Source organism: Leucopleurus acutus (genome assembly GCF_964270905.1).
Source record: "Leucopleurus acutus genome assembly, chromosome: 8".
Classification (NCBI taxonomy): domain Eukaryota; kingdom Metazoa; phylum Chordata; class Mammalia; order Artiodactyla; family Delphinidae; genus Leucopleurus; species Leucopleurus acutus.
Genome location: NC_139151.1, coordinates 58,933,987 through 58,957,359, shown reverse-complemented (window position 1 = coordinate 58,957,359; position 23,373 = coordinate 58,933,987). Strand labels below are relative to the sequence as shown.

General features: G+C 35.7%; 1 protein-coding gene across 2 annotated transcripts in view; it reads right to left on the bottom strand.

The window, feature by feature from the left end:
• FCHSD2 (FCH and double SH3 domains 2) overlaps window positions 1-23,373 on the bottom strand; it is a 299,421-nt gene that overhangs the window by 232,104 nt on the left and 43,944 nt on the right. For both annotated transcript variants that reach the window (XM_082845563.1, XM_082845564.1), the window contains exon 3: window positions 19,420-19,465. In XM_082845563.1, coding sequence (XP_082701689.1) covers window positions 19,420-19,465 — 46 coding nt within the window. The remainder of the gene's footprint in view (window positions 1-19,419; window positions 19,466-23,373) is intronic.

The window sequence follows — 23,373 nt, the reverse complement described above, 5'->3', positions numbered from 1 at the left end:
TATTGATATATACAATGTTTGTTAGAGTGTATACAGACATTTAACAAATGGGTTGCAATTCCACTCAACTTTTTGTTTTGTTAGTAGAACTGTAGAATGACAAAAAAATTATGACTGTTTATAGCAACTCTATATTAATAGGCTAGAAGATACTTTCCAGTAACAACATTTATAATATTTCTAATTCTTTTCTTTTTCCTTACGTACAACTGTTTTAATTATACTTATTGAAATGTAATTTATCTGTTTAATCTAAAATTTTAAGCTTATATTTTGTTTTTAAATTTCATTTTCCAGGGACTTCCCTGGTGGTCCAGTGGTTAAGACTCTGCGCTGCCCATGCAGGGGGCACAGGTGCAGCTCCTGTTCGGGGAACTAATATCCTTCATGCCATGTGGTGTGGCCAAAAGATTTTTTAAAAAAAGGACTATTAAAATGAATAAATTATCATTAAAAAATAAATTTTGTTTTCCTAGTAATTTACTTTTATTGTACTTTACAAAAGTGTCCATGCACAAATTATTTTTTTATTTTTTATTTTTTTATTTTTTTTAACATCTTTATTGGAGTATAATTGCTGTACAATGGTGTGTTAGTTTCTGCTTTACAACAAAATGAATCAGTTGTATATATACATATGTTCCCATATCTCTTCCCTCTCGCATCTCCCTCCCTCCCACCCTCCCTATCCCACCCCTCCAGGCAATCACAAAGCACCCAGCTGATCTCCCTGTGCTATGCGGCTGCTTCCCACTAGCTATCTACCTTACGTTTGGTAGTGTATATATGTCCATGCCTCTCTCTCACTCTGTCACAGCTTACCCTTCCCCCTCCCCCATGCACAAATTATTAAAGAAAAAAAAATCCTCACAACAGGTAGTTCAAGAAGCACAGCGATCTCGCACAGGCTGGCAAATTATAACCTGCTATCTGTTTTTCTAAATAAACCTTGGAACACAATCACATGTATTTGTTTACCAACCATCTACAGCTACTCTCACTCTACAACAGCAAAATTAGACAGTTGTGGCAGAGAGCATATGGCCCTCAAAGCCTAAAATATTTACTCTCTGGTCCTTTGAAGAAAAAAAAAAAACGTTTGCCAACCCTTGCTCTAGATGGCTGAACATAATTTTGAGAAGGCTTCTCTATTTTTCTGCCCCAATCATTCAGTAAGCAAAGACATTACTGGAGCTCAGGACCATTAAGATGATTAAACATTCCTACCTGCAGACACAGGGCCAGAAGAATTAAGTTTAGATACTACTTAGGCATCACCTCTGACAGAGAATGAAGGGCATGTAAAACCCCTCTGCATGGTGTCTGTCTCTGGGTATCCTAAAACTCTAATTTGCATGTCTGATTTTGATTTATCTGATCCAGATAGAAGAATAAGCACTAAATCTGGAAGACCCAAAAGAATCTTCTAAGCCAGACAAACAAGAGTTCCAACTACAGGAGTGCATCTGTGTGTGGATCAGAGGGAAAAATGACCTTCTTCTGTTATAATTTTTATCTAATTGCACTTTGAACACTTTCAAAAAATGGTATCCTATATAGATTTCAAGAAGCAACAACGAAAACAGTAGAAAAGATCATTTTAGTTTGATGTGCTTTGGATTTTATTTGTTACTTGGAATCCAATTCTAAAATAACAAGTTAATCTATAATAGTTATCCAATTCAATGTCCAAGGTTCAATTATTTTAAAATAATAAAATTATTTTTGTAAAAAGTTATGCCCAGAGTAGGTCATTATATTCTTCTATAGGCTGGAAATGCAAAGTCTCTAAAATAGAAGGATATCCTGCTATTCTGAGAACAATGCCTCACTATTACCTACCTCTTGAATAATTTCCTATTATGATTTTTTGAATTCCATTATAATATACACCACATATATAATGCATATAATTCTTGAAAGTTGCTGAAAAATATGTTAGGATTTGTTTTTAAACTTTCAACTTTAGAACAACAGTGCCCAGAATATCTTGAGCATTGATATCATAGAGTCAATATATCAACGAATATTTGAGTTCTTCCTTTCAAGAAGTTATAAGCCATAAGGAAAGATGATATACAATTCTTGGCTAAAAACAGTTCATAAGCTAGTTGAGATCTTCTACATAGTTTAAAAACAAGAAATACTTTTAATGTCTAATGGTATGGAGAACTTATCTTCAAAACTTGTATCAGCAATCATATCCTAAAGTATTGGAAACTATAGGGTAAAAATGCTATAATTATGTAAGCCAAAAATATTTAAGAAAATTGAATTACATGACTACAAAAAATCCAAACCCAAAAAAAAGCAAATCTAATTTTGAGCATTAATAATGAGAAGTCTTAGTAACAGAATTAACTGCAGTGAGTTCAGTCCAAAATTAAAATAAAGCATATAAATAGAAAATAAAAACTATTAAAACATCAACTCTGAACAAAACAAAAAAGTGGTAAAAATAGATCTTTCAAAAACAAAGCACACTTGAGGTATTTAGGGGGAAGTGTCCTGATGTCTGCAATTTACTTTGAAACACACCAAAAATAAAATGGAATACTGAATGATACAATGATCAAAATATGGATGGATATGTGATAAAGCAAGTATACTAAATGTTAATGGTAGAATGTAGGTGGTGGGTATATGGGTATTAACTGTTATACTCTTTCAACTTTGCTGTATGTTTAGATGTATTAATAATAAAAGGGAACAATATAGAGCATATTAACATTTTAACATCCTTTCAGTATATTAGATGAAAAATTTAGTGACTACAATATACTTGGCTACAAAGAAAGATTTGGAATGAGCCCAATTTTATTCACAAGTAAAGATTAAATGATTTGAATTGGGCTTCCCTGGTGGCGCAGTGGTTGAGAGTCCGCCTGCCAATGCAGGGGACACGGGTTCATGCCCCAGTCCGGGAAGATCCCACATGCCGCGGAGCGGCTGGGCCCGTGAGCCGTGGCCGCTGAGCCTGCGCGTCCGGAGCCTGTGCTCCGCAACGGGAGAGGCCACAACAGTGAGAGGCCCGCATACCACACACAAAAAAAATAAAAATAAATGATTTGAATTGAAAACACAGAAATAGAGAATTAGTTAACAGCACACAGAGAATAATGGAAAATTAAATAGAAGAAAGGGGGGTTCTCATTAATTTTGCACTGATCATTTTTAAGGAGTCAGAGAAAATATTTTAAAAATCAGAGAAGGTACTTAGGTAACTAACATCCAGGCTTTTAGCATCCTCAGAATTCCAGAACTGTTCCAAACGTAAAAGTCAATGTTGTCTAAAAAAAAAAAAAGGAAAGAAATGGTTGCTCTCTCCCTGAATGAAACCCGCAATAGATTAAAAATTCCAGATTAAAAAAACCTACTCTAAAATGCTCAGTTTCCCTGCTCTTATTTTCAGTATAGTTCTAATCTCACTGCACTACAACTGGAGTCTTAGTCTATGCGTGAGCACGCACGCACATGGACAGTGTCTTGTTTATCTCAGACTCTCCAGCCATTTATTCTGCTATGAAGTGTCTATCCCTGAGAAAGCATACTCTAATAAGAAATAAAGACAAATGACCACCCTACATGGTATTATTATTATTATCATCATCAGACTATTTTATAGATCAGTAAACTGAAGCACTGAGGGTTAAGTAAACTGCCCAAGGTTATACAGCTAATAAGTGACAGAGGTGGAATTCAAACCATACTCTTAACCATCAGGCTATACTCTTCATTTAGAAAATTCTTATCCTCCAGAGACCCATCTTTAGCAAATAGTCAAGATTTCTAATTCACAAAATCTAAAAACACTGAAAATAGGCCCTAGTTCTTAAGAACTGAGCCAAACAGGACAAAGGGAACCTCACTTTAAGAACTGGAGTATCTTATTCCAACAGTAATTGACAGTGAATGCTTTATCCACAGTCTTCTCTCATCATTCACTACTAGTATGTATCGTTTCTGCTTATAATCTTGCTGAATACAACTGTGATTTGGAAACCACCTGATTTTGCCTTATACTATACTCATTTACATATCTGTTTTATCCTACATGATTATAAATCCTTTGAGGATATGAATCAAGTTTTACTTATCTTTGCAGCTACCCTGAAAAACTGATTTAAGAAACCACTTGCTCATATGCAAAAATTCACCAAGTTCTAATGTTTAAGTCACTAAAAAAATTATTTGAATAACTGTTCATTAAAATAACAGTTAATAATATTAACAGCAGTTCAATAAAAATGAATACTCCTTGAATCAATGTTTAGTTTACATTTATTAGTACATGAAGACTAAGAGTATAATTCTGCTAAATTATACACATATAATACTGCTAAATTATATATATATATAACTCTGCTAAATTACATACATATAATACTCTAAAAGTCAAAGGCAAGTGTCATTAAATGGATGTAAAAGTTTAATCCTACTATGAGAAATAAAGTTTTTGCAAACTATTTAAATGTAAACTTCATTAAATGATTAATTTCTGAGAAGATAAAGCAGTAATTTATACCACATGAGCCACTTGTAGCTCTCAATTATTAGTCAAAAGACATGCTTCTATTTCCCTCTACTAATACCACTTTCTCAGCTTAAGAATAACATTTTATTGATTCTCACTCTGAATTGTAATTTCTAACACAGCACACATGAAAAAAGCATTCTTCATGCATCAGATGTTATTTAAGCACGTATAATGTGCCAGATATTGTACTAAGTGCTAGAAATAAATCACAAGGGAAATATAATCCTGTATTTAAGGACTCTATAGGTGGGGAAGTGAGGTATGAGTGCTATCATGGAATGTTTCCTAGACAGTGTTACGGTTCCCTCTTTTAAAATAAAAGCATTAGATTACCTCCTGCTTTCTCAGAAAATCCATAAAGCAAACCAACTTAGAGAATCAGAAAGAGCAACTATTTATGCTAGAGTAATGTCAGTTTATAAAATTAAATTTCTGTTCATATTTTTTCCCATACATCACATTAAAAGCTTGGATGGCATTTCACCCAATTTGTAAATTCTTTGGGACCAGCTGATTTAAAACATAGGCTATACTGCTTATTCAAAAGTCACTCTGCAGGTTGTATAGAGTGCATCAAAGAGACAGGCAGTCCTACTACAGAACAACTGATGCTCAGATACAACAAACAACAGACCTATGTAATTGTTGATTGTAAATAACATAACATGCACATTGAAATGAAAGATAAAAAGTGATTTCAGATATGAATCCCAAATTCAAACTCACCTGATGATTTAAAGTGCTGAAGCTTCTCTCATGTGGGCAATACTATGAAGCAGTGCTCTACTGAGGAGCATTAGATATGCATTTATTTGACGATGAACAATGATTCTCCTTCGCAAAACGAGGTGAATTAGTTTCATTTGTTTATGGGTCTATTTCTCCATTAGACTAAGACTTACTCAAAGACAGCAAACATGTCCTTTTTACTTTTAAGAGGAATGTAACAACAAAGCAATTAAATTCCATCACAAAGTAACCAGTGCTCTGAAGAACATAGGGGCAGGTCAGGAATAAAGATGCAGATGTAGAGAATGGACTGGAGGACACAGGGAGGGGGAAGGGTAAGCTGGGACGAAGCGACAGAGTGGCAGAGACATATATACACTACCAAATGTAAAACAGATAGCTAGTGGGAAGTAGCCGCATAGCACAGGGAGATCAGCTTGATGATTTGTGACCACCTAGAGGGGTGGGATAGGGAAGGTGGAAGGGAGATGCCAGAGGGAGGGAATATGAGGATAGATGTATACGTATAGCTGATTCACTTTGTTATACAGCAGAAACTAACACACCATTGTAAAGCAATTATACTCCAATAAAGATGTTAAAAAAAAAGTAACCAGTGCTATATTATTCCTATTAATAACTACAAATGAATAAAAATATTTCATTTTGCAGAGACTGCTTCTCTTTTTTCAGGTTTTATAATATCCTAGAAGGCATGCCCCCTCCATTTTAGTTCTAAAGCTTAAACTATGTATAATATCAAGTAAATTATCTACCTATATATATTTTTTAAAATTCCACTTTTATAACATATTTGCAAATAGTTTTTTTTTAATTTATTTATTATTTTTGGCTGCGTTGGATCTTCATTGCTGTGCGCAGTCTTTCTCTAGTTGCGGCGAGTCGGGGCTACTCTTTGTTGCGCTGCACAGGCTTCTCATTGCAGTGGCTTCTTTTGTTGTGGAGCACAGGCTCTAAGCACGCCAGCTTCAGTAGTTGTGGCTCAGGGGCTCTAGAGCGCAGGCTCAGTAGTTGTGGTGTAGGGGCTTAGGTGCTACGCGGCATGTGGGATCTTCCCAGACCAGGGCCTGAACCCCTGTCCCCTGCACTGGCAGGTGGATTCTTAACCACTGCACCACCAGAGAAGCCCGTAAATAGTTTTTATTTTATCTTCCCCCAGCCCAATTAAAATGTTACTTTCCATTACCAATATAAAAATCTTGTATCTGAAAAGGAAATATTCTAATTTTATTAATGATATCCTCACCACCTAACAGCACCTGCCACATGGTAGGTCCTCAGTGTTAGTCGAACTACACTATTAATAAATACTGTTTAGAAAAGGGATTGAATGGAGAAGCTGCACAAGTATGCATCTGATCCCTGCACTGTCAAGTATGCATTTGATCCCTGCAGTGTTTCAATATTTACTCGGCAATGTCACAACCTCTCCCCCAAAATTATCTGTAATTAAACATGAGCACAAAACCATCATGTTCACGAAGATGTCATCTCCTTCCACTGAAGATAGATAATAGGTTTGATTTTCTCTATGACCAGTCATCATAAATGGGATAGATGATACCCTTTCAATTATGTTAGTCTTTACTGGCAGTCCCTACATTTGGGAGGTTCTCTTAAATAAAAATCGACTACTAACTATTTGTTCTGAATGATCTATTTAAAGCTATTATTAAACAAGAATGGATATCTAATCATTCTGATTCTCTAGACATAACTCTTAAGTCTCCTGAACCTCCCATGATAAATTTTTGGTACCTACTGGTTTTAGCTATTCAATGATCCCAAAGGAACAGAATGATATAATAGAATGAAATAATTGGTTCTATACTCTGGCCCCTGGCTGAAAATAAGAAATTCAAACAAATACTAAATTATACAGAACTCAGAACTTTTGGAAAAGGTTGGTACATTTAAGAGACCATCATTTTTTATTTGTCTAGATTATAAAAAAGTGAATTGTGAGTTACACAAGAAAATCTATAAACACCAACGGAAACTGACCTCTGTAAGTACATACAGAAACAGTGAGAGAGGAAAGAAAACACAGGCTTTTGGTCAGACACCAACATTCAGACTGCGTGAGGGGTGCCCTTTCTGAACCTCGGTGTCTTTATTTTAAAAGTAGGTATAATAGCCAGTATCTTACAGTGTTTATTATAAGAATTTAAATAAAATAATTATGTCTAACATATACTTAGTACTCCAAAAACTATGGTTATCATAACTTAGGAGGGAGAAGATCCTCTTTTCAATCATACTTATACATGTAGCTACATGAAGAAGCTCAAATTAATATTTGAATAGGAAAATTATAGTTGGTTACTGTATCCATTTCCCAGGGCTGCTGTACCAAAGTACCACAAACTAGGTGGTTTAAAACAAGAGAAACGTATTCTTCCACAGTTCTGGTGACTAGAAGTCTGAAATAAAAGTGTCAGCAGGCTTGGTTCCTTTTTGGAGGCTCTGAAGGAGGATCCATTCCATGTCTCTCTACTAGCTTTAAATCAGAGCTTCCCAAATAATGTACTGCACCCCCACAGCTATACCAGGAATGAGAATCCCTCAGCCTTTCAATGAGCTAAGAGGGGCATGAGGCACTGAGCCACCAGGACTGCCAATTCTGCATTCTTTAAAAGTTTTGCAACATTTTTTTCTAATGTCATAAAACCAGTCAGGCTTATGCCATAGCAACTTGGCATTAAGACCTGAGGTTATTACTGCTTAAAGGGCTCTAAAAATCAGGCATTACGTAGTATACTACATATACCAATATTCAGTTTAAAATGGACAATTTCAGATGTAACATCTCAATGTAACACTGGTATAACTGGATGTCATCACAATCTGCCCATCAATCACCTAAAAATCAAACTGACTAGATTCTTGACTTTAAGACTACTAGTACAAAACATGATAAAAGGTTATATACACAACTTACAATACATGAGGTGCCCACTCTTGCCATTTCTATTCAACATAGTGCTGAAAGTACTAGCAAGAGCAATCAGACAAGAATAAATAAAAGGCATCCTAATCAGAAAGGAAAAAGTAAAATTATCTCTGTTTACAAACACATAATTTCAAATGCAGAAAACCCTAAAGACTCTATTTAAAAAAAATCAGAATAAATGAATTTAGTAAAGTCACAGAATATAAAAATCAACATAAAAAAAACTGTTGTGCTTCTTTATAACGACACTCTATACAAAGAGGAAATCAAGAAAACAGTCTCATTTATGATAGCATCAAAAAATATTCCTGGGACTTCCCTGGTGGCACAGTGGTTGGGAATCTGCCTGCCAATGCAGGGGGCACGGGTTCGAGCCCTGGTCCGGGAAGATCCCATATGCCACGGAGCAACTAAGCCCGTGCGCCACAACTACTGAGCCTGCGATCTAGAGCCCATGAGCCACAACTACTGAGCCCAGGTGCCTAGAGCCCTGCTCCACAACAAGAGAAGCCACTGAAATGAGAAGCCCGCACACCACAACGAAGAGCAGCCCCCACTGGCCACAACTAGAGAAAGCCCACATGCAGCAACGAAGACCCAATGAAGCCAAAAATAAATAAATAAAACGCAGCAACAAAGACCCAACACAGCCAAAAAGAAAGAAAGAAAAAAAGCTTAAAAAGTACTCCTATTTTAACAAGCAAAGCAAATTGTATATTGTCCTGGTATACCCACTATCCTTACTAAAAGTTTTTTTAAAAAACTAGGTGGAATACACCCTGATCAAATATGATATAACACCACTCAAAGCCTAGCTCTAACCTCTGTGTCTGTATTACTGAAAAAGGAGTTAATAATTTTTTGATAAATTCATTAAATGAATGCAAATGTAATCACTAGTTAAAGTTAAACCTCAAGGAAAATAACATATGTACAAGGGAGACTTTTAACCAAAAATCTGATTATACCAAATCTAGCGGTTCAGGAAGTTGAGGCACTATTCATGTCTTAATTTGTGCACATTTCTTACTATTCTCTGTCACTAGTAAATTCAAACATAAAATCCCAAGAACTCATGATTTATTCTGAGACATCCTGATCTTTCTAATACCAAGGGTGTGGAAAAATACCCAGGACAGCACTGTTTTGTTTTTCCTGTGCTCCTACTCAAAGGCAATGAGGGAATACATTCCAGTCAGAAAGTTTTCCAGGAGAAATGGGCAACAATATACCATACAATGCCAGAGCCAAAGGGAGCCATAAATACTATCTAAGAAAGACTTTAGGGCTTCCCTGGTGTCGCAGTGGTTAAGAATCCGCCTGCCAATGCAAGGGACACGAGTTCAAGCCCTGGTCAGGGAAGATTCCACATGCCACAGAGCAACTAAGTTTGTGCGCCACGACTACTGAGCCTGTGCTCTAGAGCCCACGAGCCACAACTACTGAGCCCATGTGCCACAACTACTGAAGCCCACGTGCCTAGAGCCCATGCTAGCACCACAGCAAGAGAAGTAACCGCAATGAGAAGCCCGCACACTGCAATGAAGAGTAGCCCCCGCTCTCCGCAACTAGGAAAGCCCACGCCCAGCAACGAAGACCCAATGCAGCCAAAAGTAAATAAATAAAATAAATTTATTTTAAAAAAAAGAAAGACTTTAAGTGAAGATCATACAATAAATTCATGCTCTGATGCAATGTTTGCCCACCCCACTCAAAATATACATAAATGAGAAATTAAAAAATTAAAGGAGAAAACCAATAAGACAAAGATGGGCATCAAAATGAGGTAATCATCTCCCTGGACCAGAAAGCGAACCAAACTTGTGGTTACCAAAGGGAAGAGGAAAGGAAGGAGGAACAAATTAGGGGTATGAAATTGACAGATACAAACTACATAAAACAGAGAAGCAACAATGATTTACTGTACAGCACAGGGAATTATACCTAATATCTTGTAATAACCTATAATGGAATATAATGTGCAAAACACTGAATCACTATGTTGTATGTATACCTGAAACTAATACAATATTGTAAATCAACTGTACTTCAACAAAAAAAAAAAAATTTTTTTAAGTATATTTTGCATATTAATTCCTCAATAATATATGGGAGCAGAGCCAAATAACAAGCAAGATAATAAAACTAAATATAACAAAGTTTCAAAAAAGAAGACATAACTAGCATATCTACATGCCCAAGAATACTAACATTTACTCAAATCCACCAGTGCTTCTTTCAACAGTTTTTAAAACTTTAAAAATCAAACTATGTATATCAAGTATTTTGAGGAAAAAAATCAGACTGCTTTTCTCCCAAAATTTATTTCTAACCATTGTTGCAAGCTAAAGAGCTCAAAAATAAAATAATTTAAAAACTAAGTATCAACATGAACACAGAAAACAACCCTCAACTTTCTCTCAAGATAGTTATCCTTATTGTTTTACAGGACAAGACTGGCAAAATAGAAAACTCCAAGTATACAGTCCACCATTTCAAATAATTTTACCAATGCTTCTTTAATAGCAATGTCCAGAAAGCTAGGTGTACACAGCTAAAATAAGTTACATTTTAAACTTTTATGCTGATGAAATTTACCAAAAAAGAACCCTGCCACATATACACAACACTAACTTCTCGGGTAGTACTCCCAACTCTTCATAAATTTATTTCTTAAAAGAATAAAAATAGCAAAAAGTTGCACTTGAGGTGGGACTGTGGTGATAACCACAGGCTTTTTGACAGGGTGCCTGTGTTTGCTCTGTGTTTGTCCTCAGACAAGGAGCCACCCTTAAAGTCCACAATCTTTTCCTGCTCTTTCTCTCCAGCCACAGTAACCTTCTGTATCCTTCCTTCACTAGCAGCATTCTGCCAAACACTACAGTAAGTATATTAATACACAGAACTTGCCTTTAGCAATTTCAGTTTGAGTACTGCAAATGATTTTACCAATACCTCAGTGGTTAGCTAACTACAGTCAAAAGCCAGACTAAATTTTACACCAATACTTAATGTTGTTTAGTGACTCATATGGCTTCTGTGTTTTCAGAGATTCATTTGCTCTGTTTGTATAAATAGATATGCAATACATCTATTATTTTTGAATAATACATCTATTATCTATTATTTTTGGAATTTCATAAACCATTAATAAACATTAATACATAAAACATTAATACTCTTGTAGGAAACTGAAAGTAACAAGAAACTTGAAAAAGTTCAGGGCTCAAATCCCTTCAAGTGTAAATAGGTATACATAGTATTATTTTCTTTCTTTCTTCTAACATCTCCCTAAAAATGTATTACAAGTTTAGTGTGCATGTACTTGAGGTACTATTTTTCAAGTTGCTGTCATCTGATCAATCCCACTTAAATTCTTTTCCTTTATGATATTTTTTTTATTGGGATAGCTCATCTGTATGATCTCTAAATCTCACAAATAATACTCAACCTTTTTGGCCCATCAATTCTTTGTGTAGAGGATGACAACATATACCACAAGTAATAATTCTATAAAGGTCATTCTTTTCAGTTGACTATAATGCCACATCAGTGGCTTTGAAGAGAAAGAATTTTTAACTTCTTTTTAAATTTTTTTTATTCTTTAATTTTATTATTATGTTTTTGGCTGTGCTGTGCGTCTTATGGGATTTTAGTTCCCCAACCAGGAATCGAACCCAGGCACTCGGCAGTGAAAGTGCAGAGTCCTAACCACTGAACCACCAGGGAATTCCCTGACAAGAAAGAATTTAATATATTTAATTGGAAGACAATATACAACCATAGAATACAAGTCCTGTAAGTGCTAGAACTTTTTTTTCTTCTTTTTTGGAGAGTGCTATATCCACAGTACCTAGAAGAGTGCTCAAAATATTTTCTCAACACATGAAATGTGGTATATCTTAAAATAAACTAATTTTAAAATAATACTTTTATAAAAAAATTAAGTGGAGTAAGTCCTGCTAGAGTATAGATTCCATTCATCTTATGGTCTAACTAAGGAAACATCAATATTCACACGATTAAGCTCCTGACAGAGACGAACCAAAATACTAAAATACTTAAAAGAATATTAAATATTAATATTAGATACCAAAAAGAAACCAAAACACAACTACTATATTTTTAAAGACTTTTAAAATTGGTAAAATTGATAGAGGAAATTAAAAATTCGAAGCAGCTGTTCACATAAATTGTGATTCCATTTCTTTTAAAGCTATTTAAATAGTTTTGACTATTTAGATGATGTACCAACAACAAATAATAGCCAAAACTATGGAACATCCCAAAAAGGAAGCTTATACTAGTGTCATTATCAAACATTATCTATTAGACAGTTGGTAACATAAATGTTTCACATACTTTCAATTTAACAACTAGCAGACTCTCTGAAGGAAATTCCCACAATAATGACAAATGTTCTGATTTTCAGTTGATTTTTAAATGTGTATAAATGTAAGTTAAGAATATACAGGCTTTGACATTTTAAAAACTTTAATAACTTAAACTAAAACGTATAAGTTAAAATTAAACCAAAAAAAAAAATTAAACCAAATTCTCAAATGTTTAATTTTTCTTTAATTATGCCTCGCCAAATACTTTTAATGTAACAAATCTTCATTTTTTTTAGAGCACCAGCAAAATGTGATATAGCAAAAAACCAATAAAACAGAAATGGCTCGAGATAATTTTGAAAACTGATAAATGATAAAAATCTACTATCACTGTTAAAGATTCAATCAGGCTTGAAAACGGCAATATCGGTGATATGTCCTAATCTATCAGACTCGCCAAAACAAACCATAAAATCTTATTAGGTCCAACATCACCTATGTAGTATTTTTGCTAAAAATTTAACCTAGATCTAATCATGAAGAAAAAACCTAGACAATTCGAAAAAACTTCCTACAAGACAAATGACCAGATGAGTAAAATAGGTGAGAGAAATTAAACGGTGCAAACGTCCAGTTACAAAATAAATGAGTCATGGGCATGAAATGTACAGTTGGGGAATACAGTCAATAATAATGTAATTTTTTTAAAAAAGAAAAATGACCAGATTTTTCAAAAAGTCAATGTCATGAAAAACAAAAAAGGTGAAAGAAATATTCTAAATAAAATCAAGAGACACCAAACGCAATGTGTAAACCTTAACTGGATCTTGGAAAAACAGCTATAAAAGACATTTTGGGAATAAATGAGGAAATGTGAATACAAACTACATATTAAATGACATTATAGAATTATTATTCATTATCTTGGATATGATAATGACATTAGTTATTTTGGAAAATGATCTTGTTCTCAGAAGATGCAAAGTAAAGTAAGTGGATGAAAAGTCTCATGATAGCTATAACTTACTTTCAAACTGTCCAGCTTAGAAAAAAAGTGTAGCTACATAATGTAAATGGGGCAAAATGTTAATAATTGGTTAATATAGAGGAAATTGACCATTCTTCAGTATATTATTCTGTCAACTTTTCCACAGATTTGAAGTTTTTTTCAAATAAAAAGTTAGAGGAAATGTCATTAGGTCAAAATTTCTCTTCATATTTCAATTCAATTCAGTAAAAATTACAAAATCTAAAGCTGGCTAACATATGGAAATTTCACTTTGTAAACCTCTATGGCTTAAGATAATAACTGTTATTGATTCTTATTATAGATACATTCTAGATAACTTGGGTTATAAAGAAAATTTCCATAAAGTTGATCCTATTGCATGAATTTCTAGTACAAAATCTGAGCTGTGGTTGTAAGCTTTTACAAAGACTTTTAAAGACAGCTTGGGCTTCCCTGGTGGTGCAGTGGTTAAGAATCTGCCTGCCAATGCAGGGGACATGGGTTCAAGCCCTGATCTGGGAAGATCCCACATGTCACGGAGCAACTAAGCCCATGCGCCACAACTACTAAGCCTGAGCTCTAGAGCTCGCAAGCCACAACTACTGAGCCCGTGTGCCGCAGCTACTGAAGCCCACTCGTCTAGAGCCTGTGCTCCGCAACAAGAGAAGCCACCGCAGTGAGAAGACCGTGCACCACAATGAAGAGTATCCCCCGCTCACCACAACTAGAGAAAGCCTGTGCACAGCAGTGAAGACCCAACGCAGTCAAAAACAAAAAAACAAAGACAGCTAAAAAAAAACCTGGCATAATAAAAAGGTTAAGTAGTTACCCTAATGAAACAGTAAACGTTCTCGTGTTGGCAGAGTTTTTACAGTGCTTTTCCAAAGGGAAGAAGATCCTCCAACTACCTTACCTTATACCCTTTCCTAGAAAAATGGGACTTGGATTATCTAATATTATATGCAAAGGGCCCCATAATTAATTCATCACTCCCTTTCTAATATGGAAATCTATTATCTAGCAAAGCTAGGTTACAACAATTTGCAAAAAATAAGGAAAACTATCACAATAAAAACACAAAGGACCATCTTATATGTGTAAACATAGATTGGGAACTATTTTCATATTTCTTATACGTGTAAACATAGACTGCGAAGTCTTCATTTCTGGAGACCAGTGCATCTGGTCTCCAGAACTAGCTGAGAAGAAGGGAAGAAAGAATGGTTATCATGCTCCGTTCAAAAATGAAGGGGGGCTTCCCTGGTGGCGCAGTGGTTGAGAGTCCGCCTGCCGATGCAGGGGACGCGGGTTCGTGCCCCGGTCCGGGAAGATCCCACATGCCACGGAGCAGCTGGGCCTGTGAGCCATGGCCGCTGAGCCTGCGCGTCCGGAGCCGGTGCTCCGCAACGGGAGAGGCCACAACAGTGAGAGGCCCGCGTACCGCAAAAAAAAAAAAAAAAAAAAAAAAATGAAGGGAAAAAAAGGTCAGAGAAGTCAAGTAATCTTCCCATCATCATTAGTTTGTTGTATTTCAGACTGAAAACGCCTTTCCTTGAATTAGTATCCCACTTCTTGTCCATAAATTGAAAAATATGTAGTTAGTGGCTACGGCAATAAATAAAAAAACGGCAATTAGAAATCTTTTCCCATACCAAAAAAAAAGCTCAATATGGATATATTACATTATATTTATATCTATCTATATATATATATAATATTATGAATATTTTACTTTGCAACACATTCCTCAGTCTACGAAAGAAAGAGGCCATTAGGAGTATCCTTTCTTTAATGCCCTCCTGCAAGTTTCAACTTTTTTTCAAACAATGAAATCTCTACACAGCCTGGGGGGAAAAAAGAACATATCTTATCAATTCTATTAACAAAATACATTTTTTTAAACATTTTAAGATCTCTGAAATCAGGATGCATCTAACCATTGAGAACATCCCTTAACTGCTGTCAGGATACAACAGAATTTGGTGGCTTGAGGAAACAATGAACTCCTACACATTTCCAACAACAAACATTTAAGTACTATCTTATCATTGTCAGAAAACCTTCCATTGACACCATCTAAGATCAAGAAACTTTTCTGCATGAAAACTTAGAGAGTGGTATCAGCAAAGAGGAAAAAGTCCTGGAGGAAATACTGGGAGACTCTGTCAAGAAATGCTGCTTTCTAATGCATTAAGTGGTAGAGGGGTAATACAGTGTGGAAAAACAAGGAAATTAATGGCTCTGAATCTAAAAGTTATGCAGGAGCTTCCCTGGTGGCGCAGTGGTTAAGAATCCGCCTGCCAATGCAGGGAACACGGGTTTGATCCCTGGTCCGGGAAGATCCCACATGCCGCAGAGCAACTAAGCCCATGCACCACAACTAAGCCCATGCGCCACAACTACGAAGCTTGCACTCTAGAGTCCATGAGCCACAACTACTGAAGCCCACAAGCCACAACTACTGAAGCCCGCGTGCCTAGAGCTCATGCTCTGCAACAAGAGAAGCCACTGCAATGAGAAGCCCACGCACTGCAACGAAGAGCAGCCCCCGCTCGCCGCAACTAGAGAAAGCCCGCGCGCAGCAACAAAGACCCAACGCAGCCAAAAATAATAAATAAATAAATTAAAAAGAAAAGAAATAAATTGAAAAATTAACTGGGCAAACACTGAAAAATATCATCTAAAAGGCAAATATGACAAATAACAAGAAGAGTCAGCAAACTGGCTCTCCATAAATGTACTCAACTGTCCAAAGCAGAGAGACAAAGAAATATTCTACTTTATGAATATGAAATTTTGAAATATCTAATTAGCTACCTTATACAGTTTGCATACATTATTATATAGAATTATATAAACACAACCAGATATAATTTACCTGACAGACATTTAAAGAAATTTTTCAAGAGTAAATCTGACTGCTTTGTAAAATATAATTCAACTGCATCGTGTGTATATGTATATACACATAAATACATATATCTATACATGTAACATATGTGTGTGTGTGTTTAACAGAAGAGATAGAAGGCTAAGTAGATCATTTAGAGTTAGAAAAGTAGCTGGGCTTCCCTGGTAGCGCAGCGGTTAAGAATCTGTCTGCCAATGCAGCGGACACGGGTTCAAGCCCTGATCTGGGAAGATCCCACCTGCCACGGAGCAACTAAGCCTCTGTGCCACAACTACTGAACCTGCGCTCTACAGCTCGCAAGCCACAACTACCGAAGCCCTCGTGCCACAACTACTGAAGCCCGTGAGCCTAGAGCCCATGGTCCACAACAAGAGAAGCCACCACAATGAGAAGCCCGCACACTGCAAGGAAGAGTAGCCCCCACTCACCGCAACTAATGAAGGCCCACGCAGCAAGGAAGACCCCACGCAGCCAAGGAAGGAAGAAAGGAAGAAATAAAGAAGAAAAATAAAGTTCCCTTTAAAAAAAAAAAGAAAAGTAGCAAAGGCACTAAAATAGTGACAAATTATATTGGAAAGAGTAGGCTGGAAAGGAATGGCTAAAGAAGCTAATTTCTCATTTAATTAAGTAGTAATCAAGCAATAATGTCTAGAGTTGATAAATCAAGAATCAATTATGCACATTATTTAAAGATATGGAAAAGATCACCAAAAGAACCAAAACAGGATCCATTTTTAATCTTTTCTCTGAGGAAAAAGACTGGCATTACATCAGAGGACTGCTACTTTTCATACAATTTAATGTACTATTTTATATTTTTAATTATGAAACAGTCCTATTTATTTGATTATTTAAACTTTACAATATGTTACAGAAGAATATATCATGAAAAAATTTTCACTTTGTATTAAAAAAAAATTTTTTTTTTTTTTTTTGGCCATGCAGCTTTTGGGATCTTAGCTCCCTGACCAGGGATCGAACCCGGGCCCTCGGCAGCGAAAGCACAGAGTCCTAACCACTGGACCACCAGGGAATTCCCTGTATTAAATTTTTTTTTTTTTTTTTTTTTCCGGTACGCGGGCCTCTCACTTTTGTGGCCTCTCCCATTGCGGAGCACAGGCTCTGGACGCGCAGGCTCAGCGGCCATGGCTCACGGGTCCAGCCGCTCCGCGGCATGTGGGATCTTCCTGGGCTGGGGCACGAACCCGTGTCCCCTGCATCAGCAGGCGGACTCTCAACCACTGCGCCACCAGGGAAGCCCCCCTGTATTAAATTTTAAAAGCAGATCATATACTCTGATCCCAATGGAAGCATATCTATAAAGGGACTATATGAAAACATACCTGTGAACAGCATAGTAACTCCCTATTTTAAAGGTTTATTGAGAGAATTAAACCAGATAATATATGTAGAATTATCAGCAAAGTGCCTAGTACAATGTAGGGATTAAATCAATATTAGCTATCAATACTAGTATCTATTATATATGCAAAGAATAAAGGTCCAGCACTAAAGTTAGAAGTAATGATATTCATTATGTAAAGCACCTGATATATAATAAGTACTCAATAACTAACAGCTGAATTAATGAATTACTGAGTCTATCTAAGTTTTCAAAAATAGATAATTCCTTTTCTAAGACTATAAAATAAAATAAAGGCAGACAGCTACCTGGTAAACTACAAAGAAACCAGAATAAAACTAAAATCAAAACCTAACAAAGTACAAATAAAATCATTCCCCAATTTTATTATTTATATTGATAATAACAATAGCAGCAGCAACAACACAAATTACGCTGATAACGGGTTATCATGTACAGCATTCCCTGGGTGTTAATTTTTCCTTCTAGTGCTCTCCTGTATTTTTAAATTTTGTAACAAATACTACTTTTATGATTTTTTTTTGGGGGGGGGGATCAATTTTATAATTCTACTCCACATGGAAAGTAATTGCTTACAAGGGCCAAAATTTCCAAATTATGTTAAACTGTTTTTGTATAAGGATGGGTAGTTATTAATTCTTACATACTCACAAAATGATATATCAACATAATTTTTCCTTGGCACATTTAGCTATCTGAGAGCAAATAAGATTCTAATTAAAATAAGTGCTTATGGGACTTCCCCGGTGGTCCAGTGGATAAGACTCCACGGTCCCAATGCAGGAGGCCCAAGTTCAATCCCTGGTCAGAGAACTAGATCCCTCATGCCTGCCACAACAGAGAGGTCACATGCCATAACTAAGAAGTCTGCATGCTGCAACCAAGAAGTCTGCATGCCACAACCAAGAAGCCTGCATGCCACAACTAAGAGTCCACATGCTGCAACTAAGAAGTGCGCATGTCACAACTAAGAAGTCCGCATGCTGCAACTAAGAGCCCGCATGCCGCAACAAAGATCCCACATGCCGTAACTAAGACCCAGTGCAGAATGAATGAATGAATGAATGAATGAATAAATAAATATTTTAAAAAATAAAAGAAATGCTTAAATTTCCCTATAAATAGCACCGTATCATCCACTGAAAGCACGCCATTCTCTATCAACAGGGACCTAATGAGAAATAAATACCTGATTGAACAAAAATAATTAACCTTTCATAAAACTGCAGAGTATGGGATATATAAGGGAGAATGAATATATATACTTGTAAAATGTATTCACTATTAGTTATACTTGTAAATACTTTACAAATATTGTGACTATTATCTTCTCCCAGAATGTTCACAACATTCTTTGTAGTAAGAAGCAAATTAGCTCTTCATTTGAGGATTCAAATGGAGTAAAAGGAGGATCAAAGTGAGAGAACCAAAAATAAGAAAAGGAGGATACAGGGATGCCAACACTTCTCTCCAACAACCATATCTGCCCTTAAGCCAAAGAAGAGGTATTCTAGGATGGGGACCTCCACTTCCAAGCTTACCTGTGCATACTCTCTTTCAATAGCAGCCTTCTTCTGACTGAATGTCCTAAAAACACAAATAAAAATTCGTTACCAAACATATAACAATAATTTAATGTAAAGTTATCAATACACCCTCACATACTGCTTGGTAAGCTGTGTTGAGGGAAGGCACAATATGTCATTCACCTTATGTGCCTAAGAATACTGCTGACACCACAGACCCTGGAGTTAAGACAATCCACATTCAAATCCTAGCTCCACCACTTACTAGCTGTATGACCTTGGTCAAGTCACTTGACTTCTCTGTGCCTCAATTTCCTTCTTGGTAAAATGGATATAGAAATAGTATCTACCTCATAGGGATAGTGTAAAATTTAGTTAATGACAATATATAAAGTGCTCAAAATAGTGACCAGCACAGAGTAAAAGACAGATGTGTGTGTGTGTGTGCGCGCGCATGTGTGTGTTAGCTACTGTTATCACAATGGCTAGTGCATAGTAGGTAGTAAAAATGTTTCCTGAATATAAATAATAAACATAGAGGGACTATAGAAAACAAGGTGAAAATCAAAATTTGATCAGCTTCTCAACATGAAATAGTCAAATCATTTCCTTCATTCCATTCTTTTACAGGAGTCACAGAACAAAGTACAAGGCCACCACATGTTATGGCATAATAAGAGCACCCTTTCCACACATGTTATTATATTTCACAGATTCTACAGTAAATACTTTTCACATTTTAACATTTATGATATTGGTATTCATCTTTTAAATGACTGGCAGACAACTACTGAGCACACGTGCCACAACTACTGAAGCCCACGCACTTAGAGCCCGTGCTCCGCCACAAGAGAAGCCACCGCAATGAGAAGCCCACGCACCGCAACGAAGAGTAGCCCCCAATCGCCACAACTAGGGAAAGCCCACACACAGCAACAGAGACCCAATGCAGCCAATAAATAAATAAATAAATGTTCCTTTAAAAATAAATAAATAAACAAATAAATAATGATTGGCAGTATTTTCTTCTATCTTAACAGTACATGAAATAACAGTGTACCTTACAAACCACAGGCAAGGTAGAGTCAATGAAATATGATAACATTAACAATTTACTTTGAGTAGTCTGAGTTTAAAGACTTTTCTGTGAGGTGTCAGGTATCTGTGCTCTTAAAAACACTTCATTAAGGCAGAGATATCACAGTAAAAAGTGAAAAATATAAAGAAAGAGCTGGAATAGAAAAAAAGGCAATAAACCAAAACTCCCCATTTTAATAATTATTTAAATTTACCAACATGACTATTCACTTCTTCTGTAAGAAATTAAAGTATTTAAAATTTCACTACATTTGTTTGGGATGGATAACTATTATTTAGCTTTAAAAAGGAAGGAATTTCTGACATATGCTACAACATGAATAAACTTTGAGGACATTACGCTGAGTGAAGTAAGTCGGCCACAAGAGGACAAATACTGTATGATTCCATTTATATAAGGTACTTGGAGCAGTCAAAATCATATAGACACAAAGGAGTATGGTGATTGCCAGGGAGTGGGAGGAGGGGATCAGAAGAGTTATTATTTAATAGGTAGAGAGTTTCAGTTTTGCAAGATGCAAAGAGTTCTGAAGATGGATGGTGGTGGCAGCAAAACAAAATGAATGTACTTAATAGCACTAAATTGTACACTTAAAAATGATTAAGATAGTAAATCTTGTATGTATTTTACCACAGTTTAAAAAAGAAACAAAAAAAGAGTGGAGCAAGACCCTTTTCCTTATGGGGTTTGGTGCATTATAAAGTGTTTAACACAGTCCTTTAAAATACAATTCGTCTACTCTCCTTAAGAGAAAACATATAAACTATATATTATATATGCATATATGTAAAGCACACTGTATACATGCATTTGTATACTGTATTATATATATATTTGGTGTATGTGTATATATATGTAAATTATGTGTGTCTGCATATACATATATATAATAGTAATGTCAGTTTTCTCTGGACAGTGGGATTACTGGCTTTCACTTTCTTCTTTTGATTTTGCTTTCTATATTTTCTGATGTTTTAGTAAGAATATACATTATGTTTGAAAAAATAAAGTTCTTATTTTAAGTAAATAAATGCACTTATAAACATATGCACAAACCTTTTTTACACCCATGTTGTTTTACTAAAATTGGACTGAGAAATTATTATGACTTGTGTTACTAAATATATCTCCCCAGGCAAACAAGACTAATTAAAATGAACTCGCTTAAACTTTAATCATTAAAAATCTGAAAACTTACCTGTATTTAGAAGGAGGTGATATTTTTAATATTTTACAAAAGATGAAAGGAAATATTTCAGCTATTTATTTAGAACACTTTTAACCTTAGATGTATCTCATCTTGAAATAAGAATGTTCAAGTGAAGTCTGCAAGAAAAGGGGAACTAAACTCTTTTACTCTGAACATGCACATCAACTAATTTTAAAATTGTCAGTGCAATTTTTAGTTGTTGTTAAACAATTACATGTCTACTAAGTAATTTCTTCTTCTAAATAAAACAAATACAAGATCATAACTGCTCAAAATTTACATCATCAATATTAGGAAATCTATTTATTATAAACCACAGCAAGAGAACAGAGCAAAAAAATAACCTTCATATAAGATATAAAGGCATTTGTTAAAATTCAACATCAGTTTCTCTTTTAAAATATTAATGGGTGCTATAATTAAACAGATGGACAAAAACAAGTGCTGGCAAGGATGTAGAGAAATGAGAACTCTCGTAGAGTGCTTTTGGGAATGTAACACAGTACAGCTGCTTCAGAAAATAGTCTGAGAGTTCCTCAAAAGGTTTAACATAGAGTTACCATAAGACCCAGCAATTATATTCCTGGGTATATACCCATGAAAACTTAAAACATATGTCTACACAAAAACCTATAAATGAATATTCATAGCAGCATTATTCATCATAGCCAAAAAGTGACAACAACCCAAATGTCCATCAACTGATGAAAGGATAAGCAAGATATTGCGACATTCATATGATGGTATATCACTCAACCATAAAAAGGAACAAAGTACTGATATATGCTACAATATGGATGAAACTTGAAAACATCAGGCTAAGTGAAAGAAGCCAGACATAAAATCCCACATATTATGATTCCATTTATACAAGATGTTCAGAATAGGCAAGTCCATAAAGACAGAAAGTAGATTATCCGTTGCCAAGGTTTGAGGAGCTGAGAGATAAGTTTGCCATTATTCCAGGAGAATTTTTCTTTTATGTAGGTAAGTTGATTATAAAGTTCAAATGGAAAAATGAACACTTAAGAATTGTTATAGGGGCTTCTCTGGTGGCACAGTCGTTAAGGATCTGCCTGCCAATGCAGGGAACACAGGTTCGAGCCTGGTCCGGGAAGATCCCACATGCCACAGAGCAACTGAGCCCGTGCGCCACAACTGCTGAGCCTGCACTCTAGAGCCCGCGAGCCACAACTACTGTGCTCGTGTGCCACGACTACTGAAGCCCGCACGCCTAGAGCCCATGCTCTGCAACAAGAGAGGCCACCAAAATGAAAGGCCCGTGCACCGCAGTGAGGAGTGGCCCCCACTCGCCGCAACCAGGGAAAGCCTGTGCACAGCAACAAAGACCCAACGCAGCCAAAAATAAATAAAAATATTTTAAAAAAAGAATTGTTATAAACATTCTAAGAAAGAATAATGTTAAAAATTATCACCTACTCTCACCAGATAGTAAAAATTAAGTTTAAAAGCAACAGTAATTAAAACAGCTCGGTAATGAAATGAGCAAACAGAGATAATGAAACATAAGTCAGAAATACACCCAAATATACCCAAATACCAAATATCAATAAATAAAAATTTAGTAACTAAAATAGATGGCATTTTGATTCAAAGGGGAAAAAATGGATTATTTAGTAAATTGCAACTTTATAGGAAG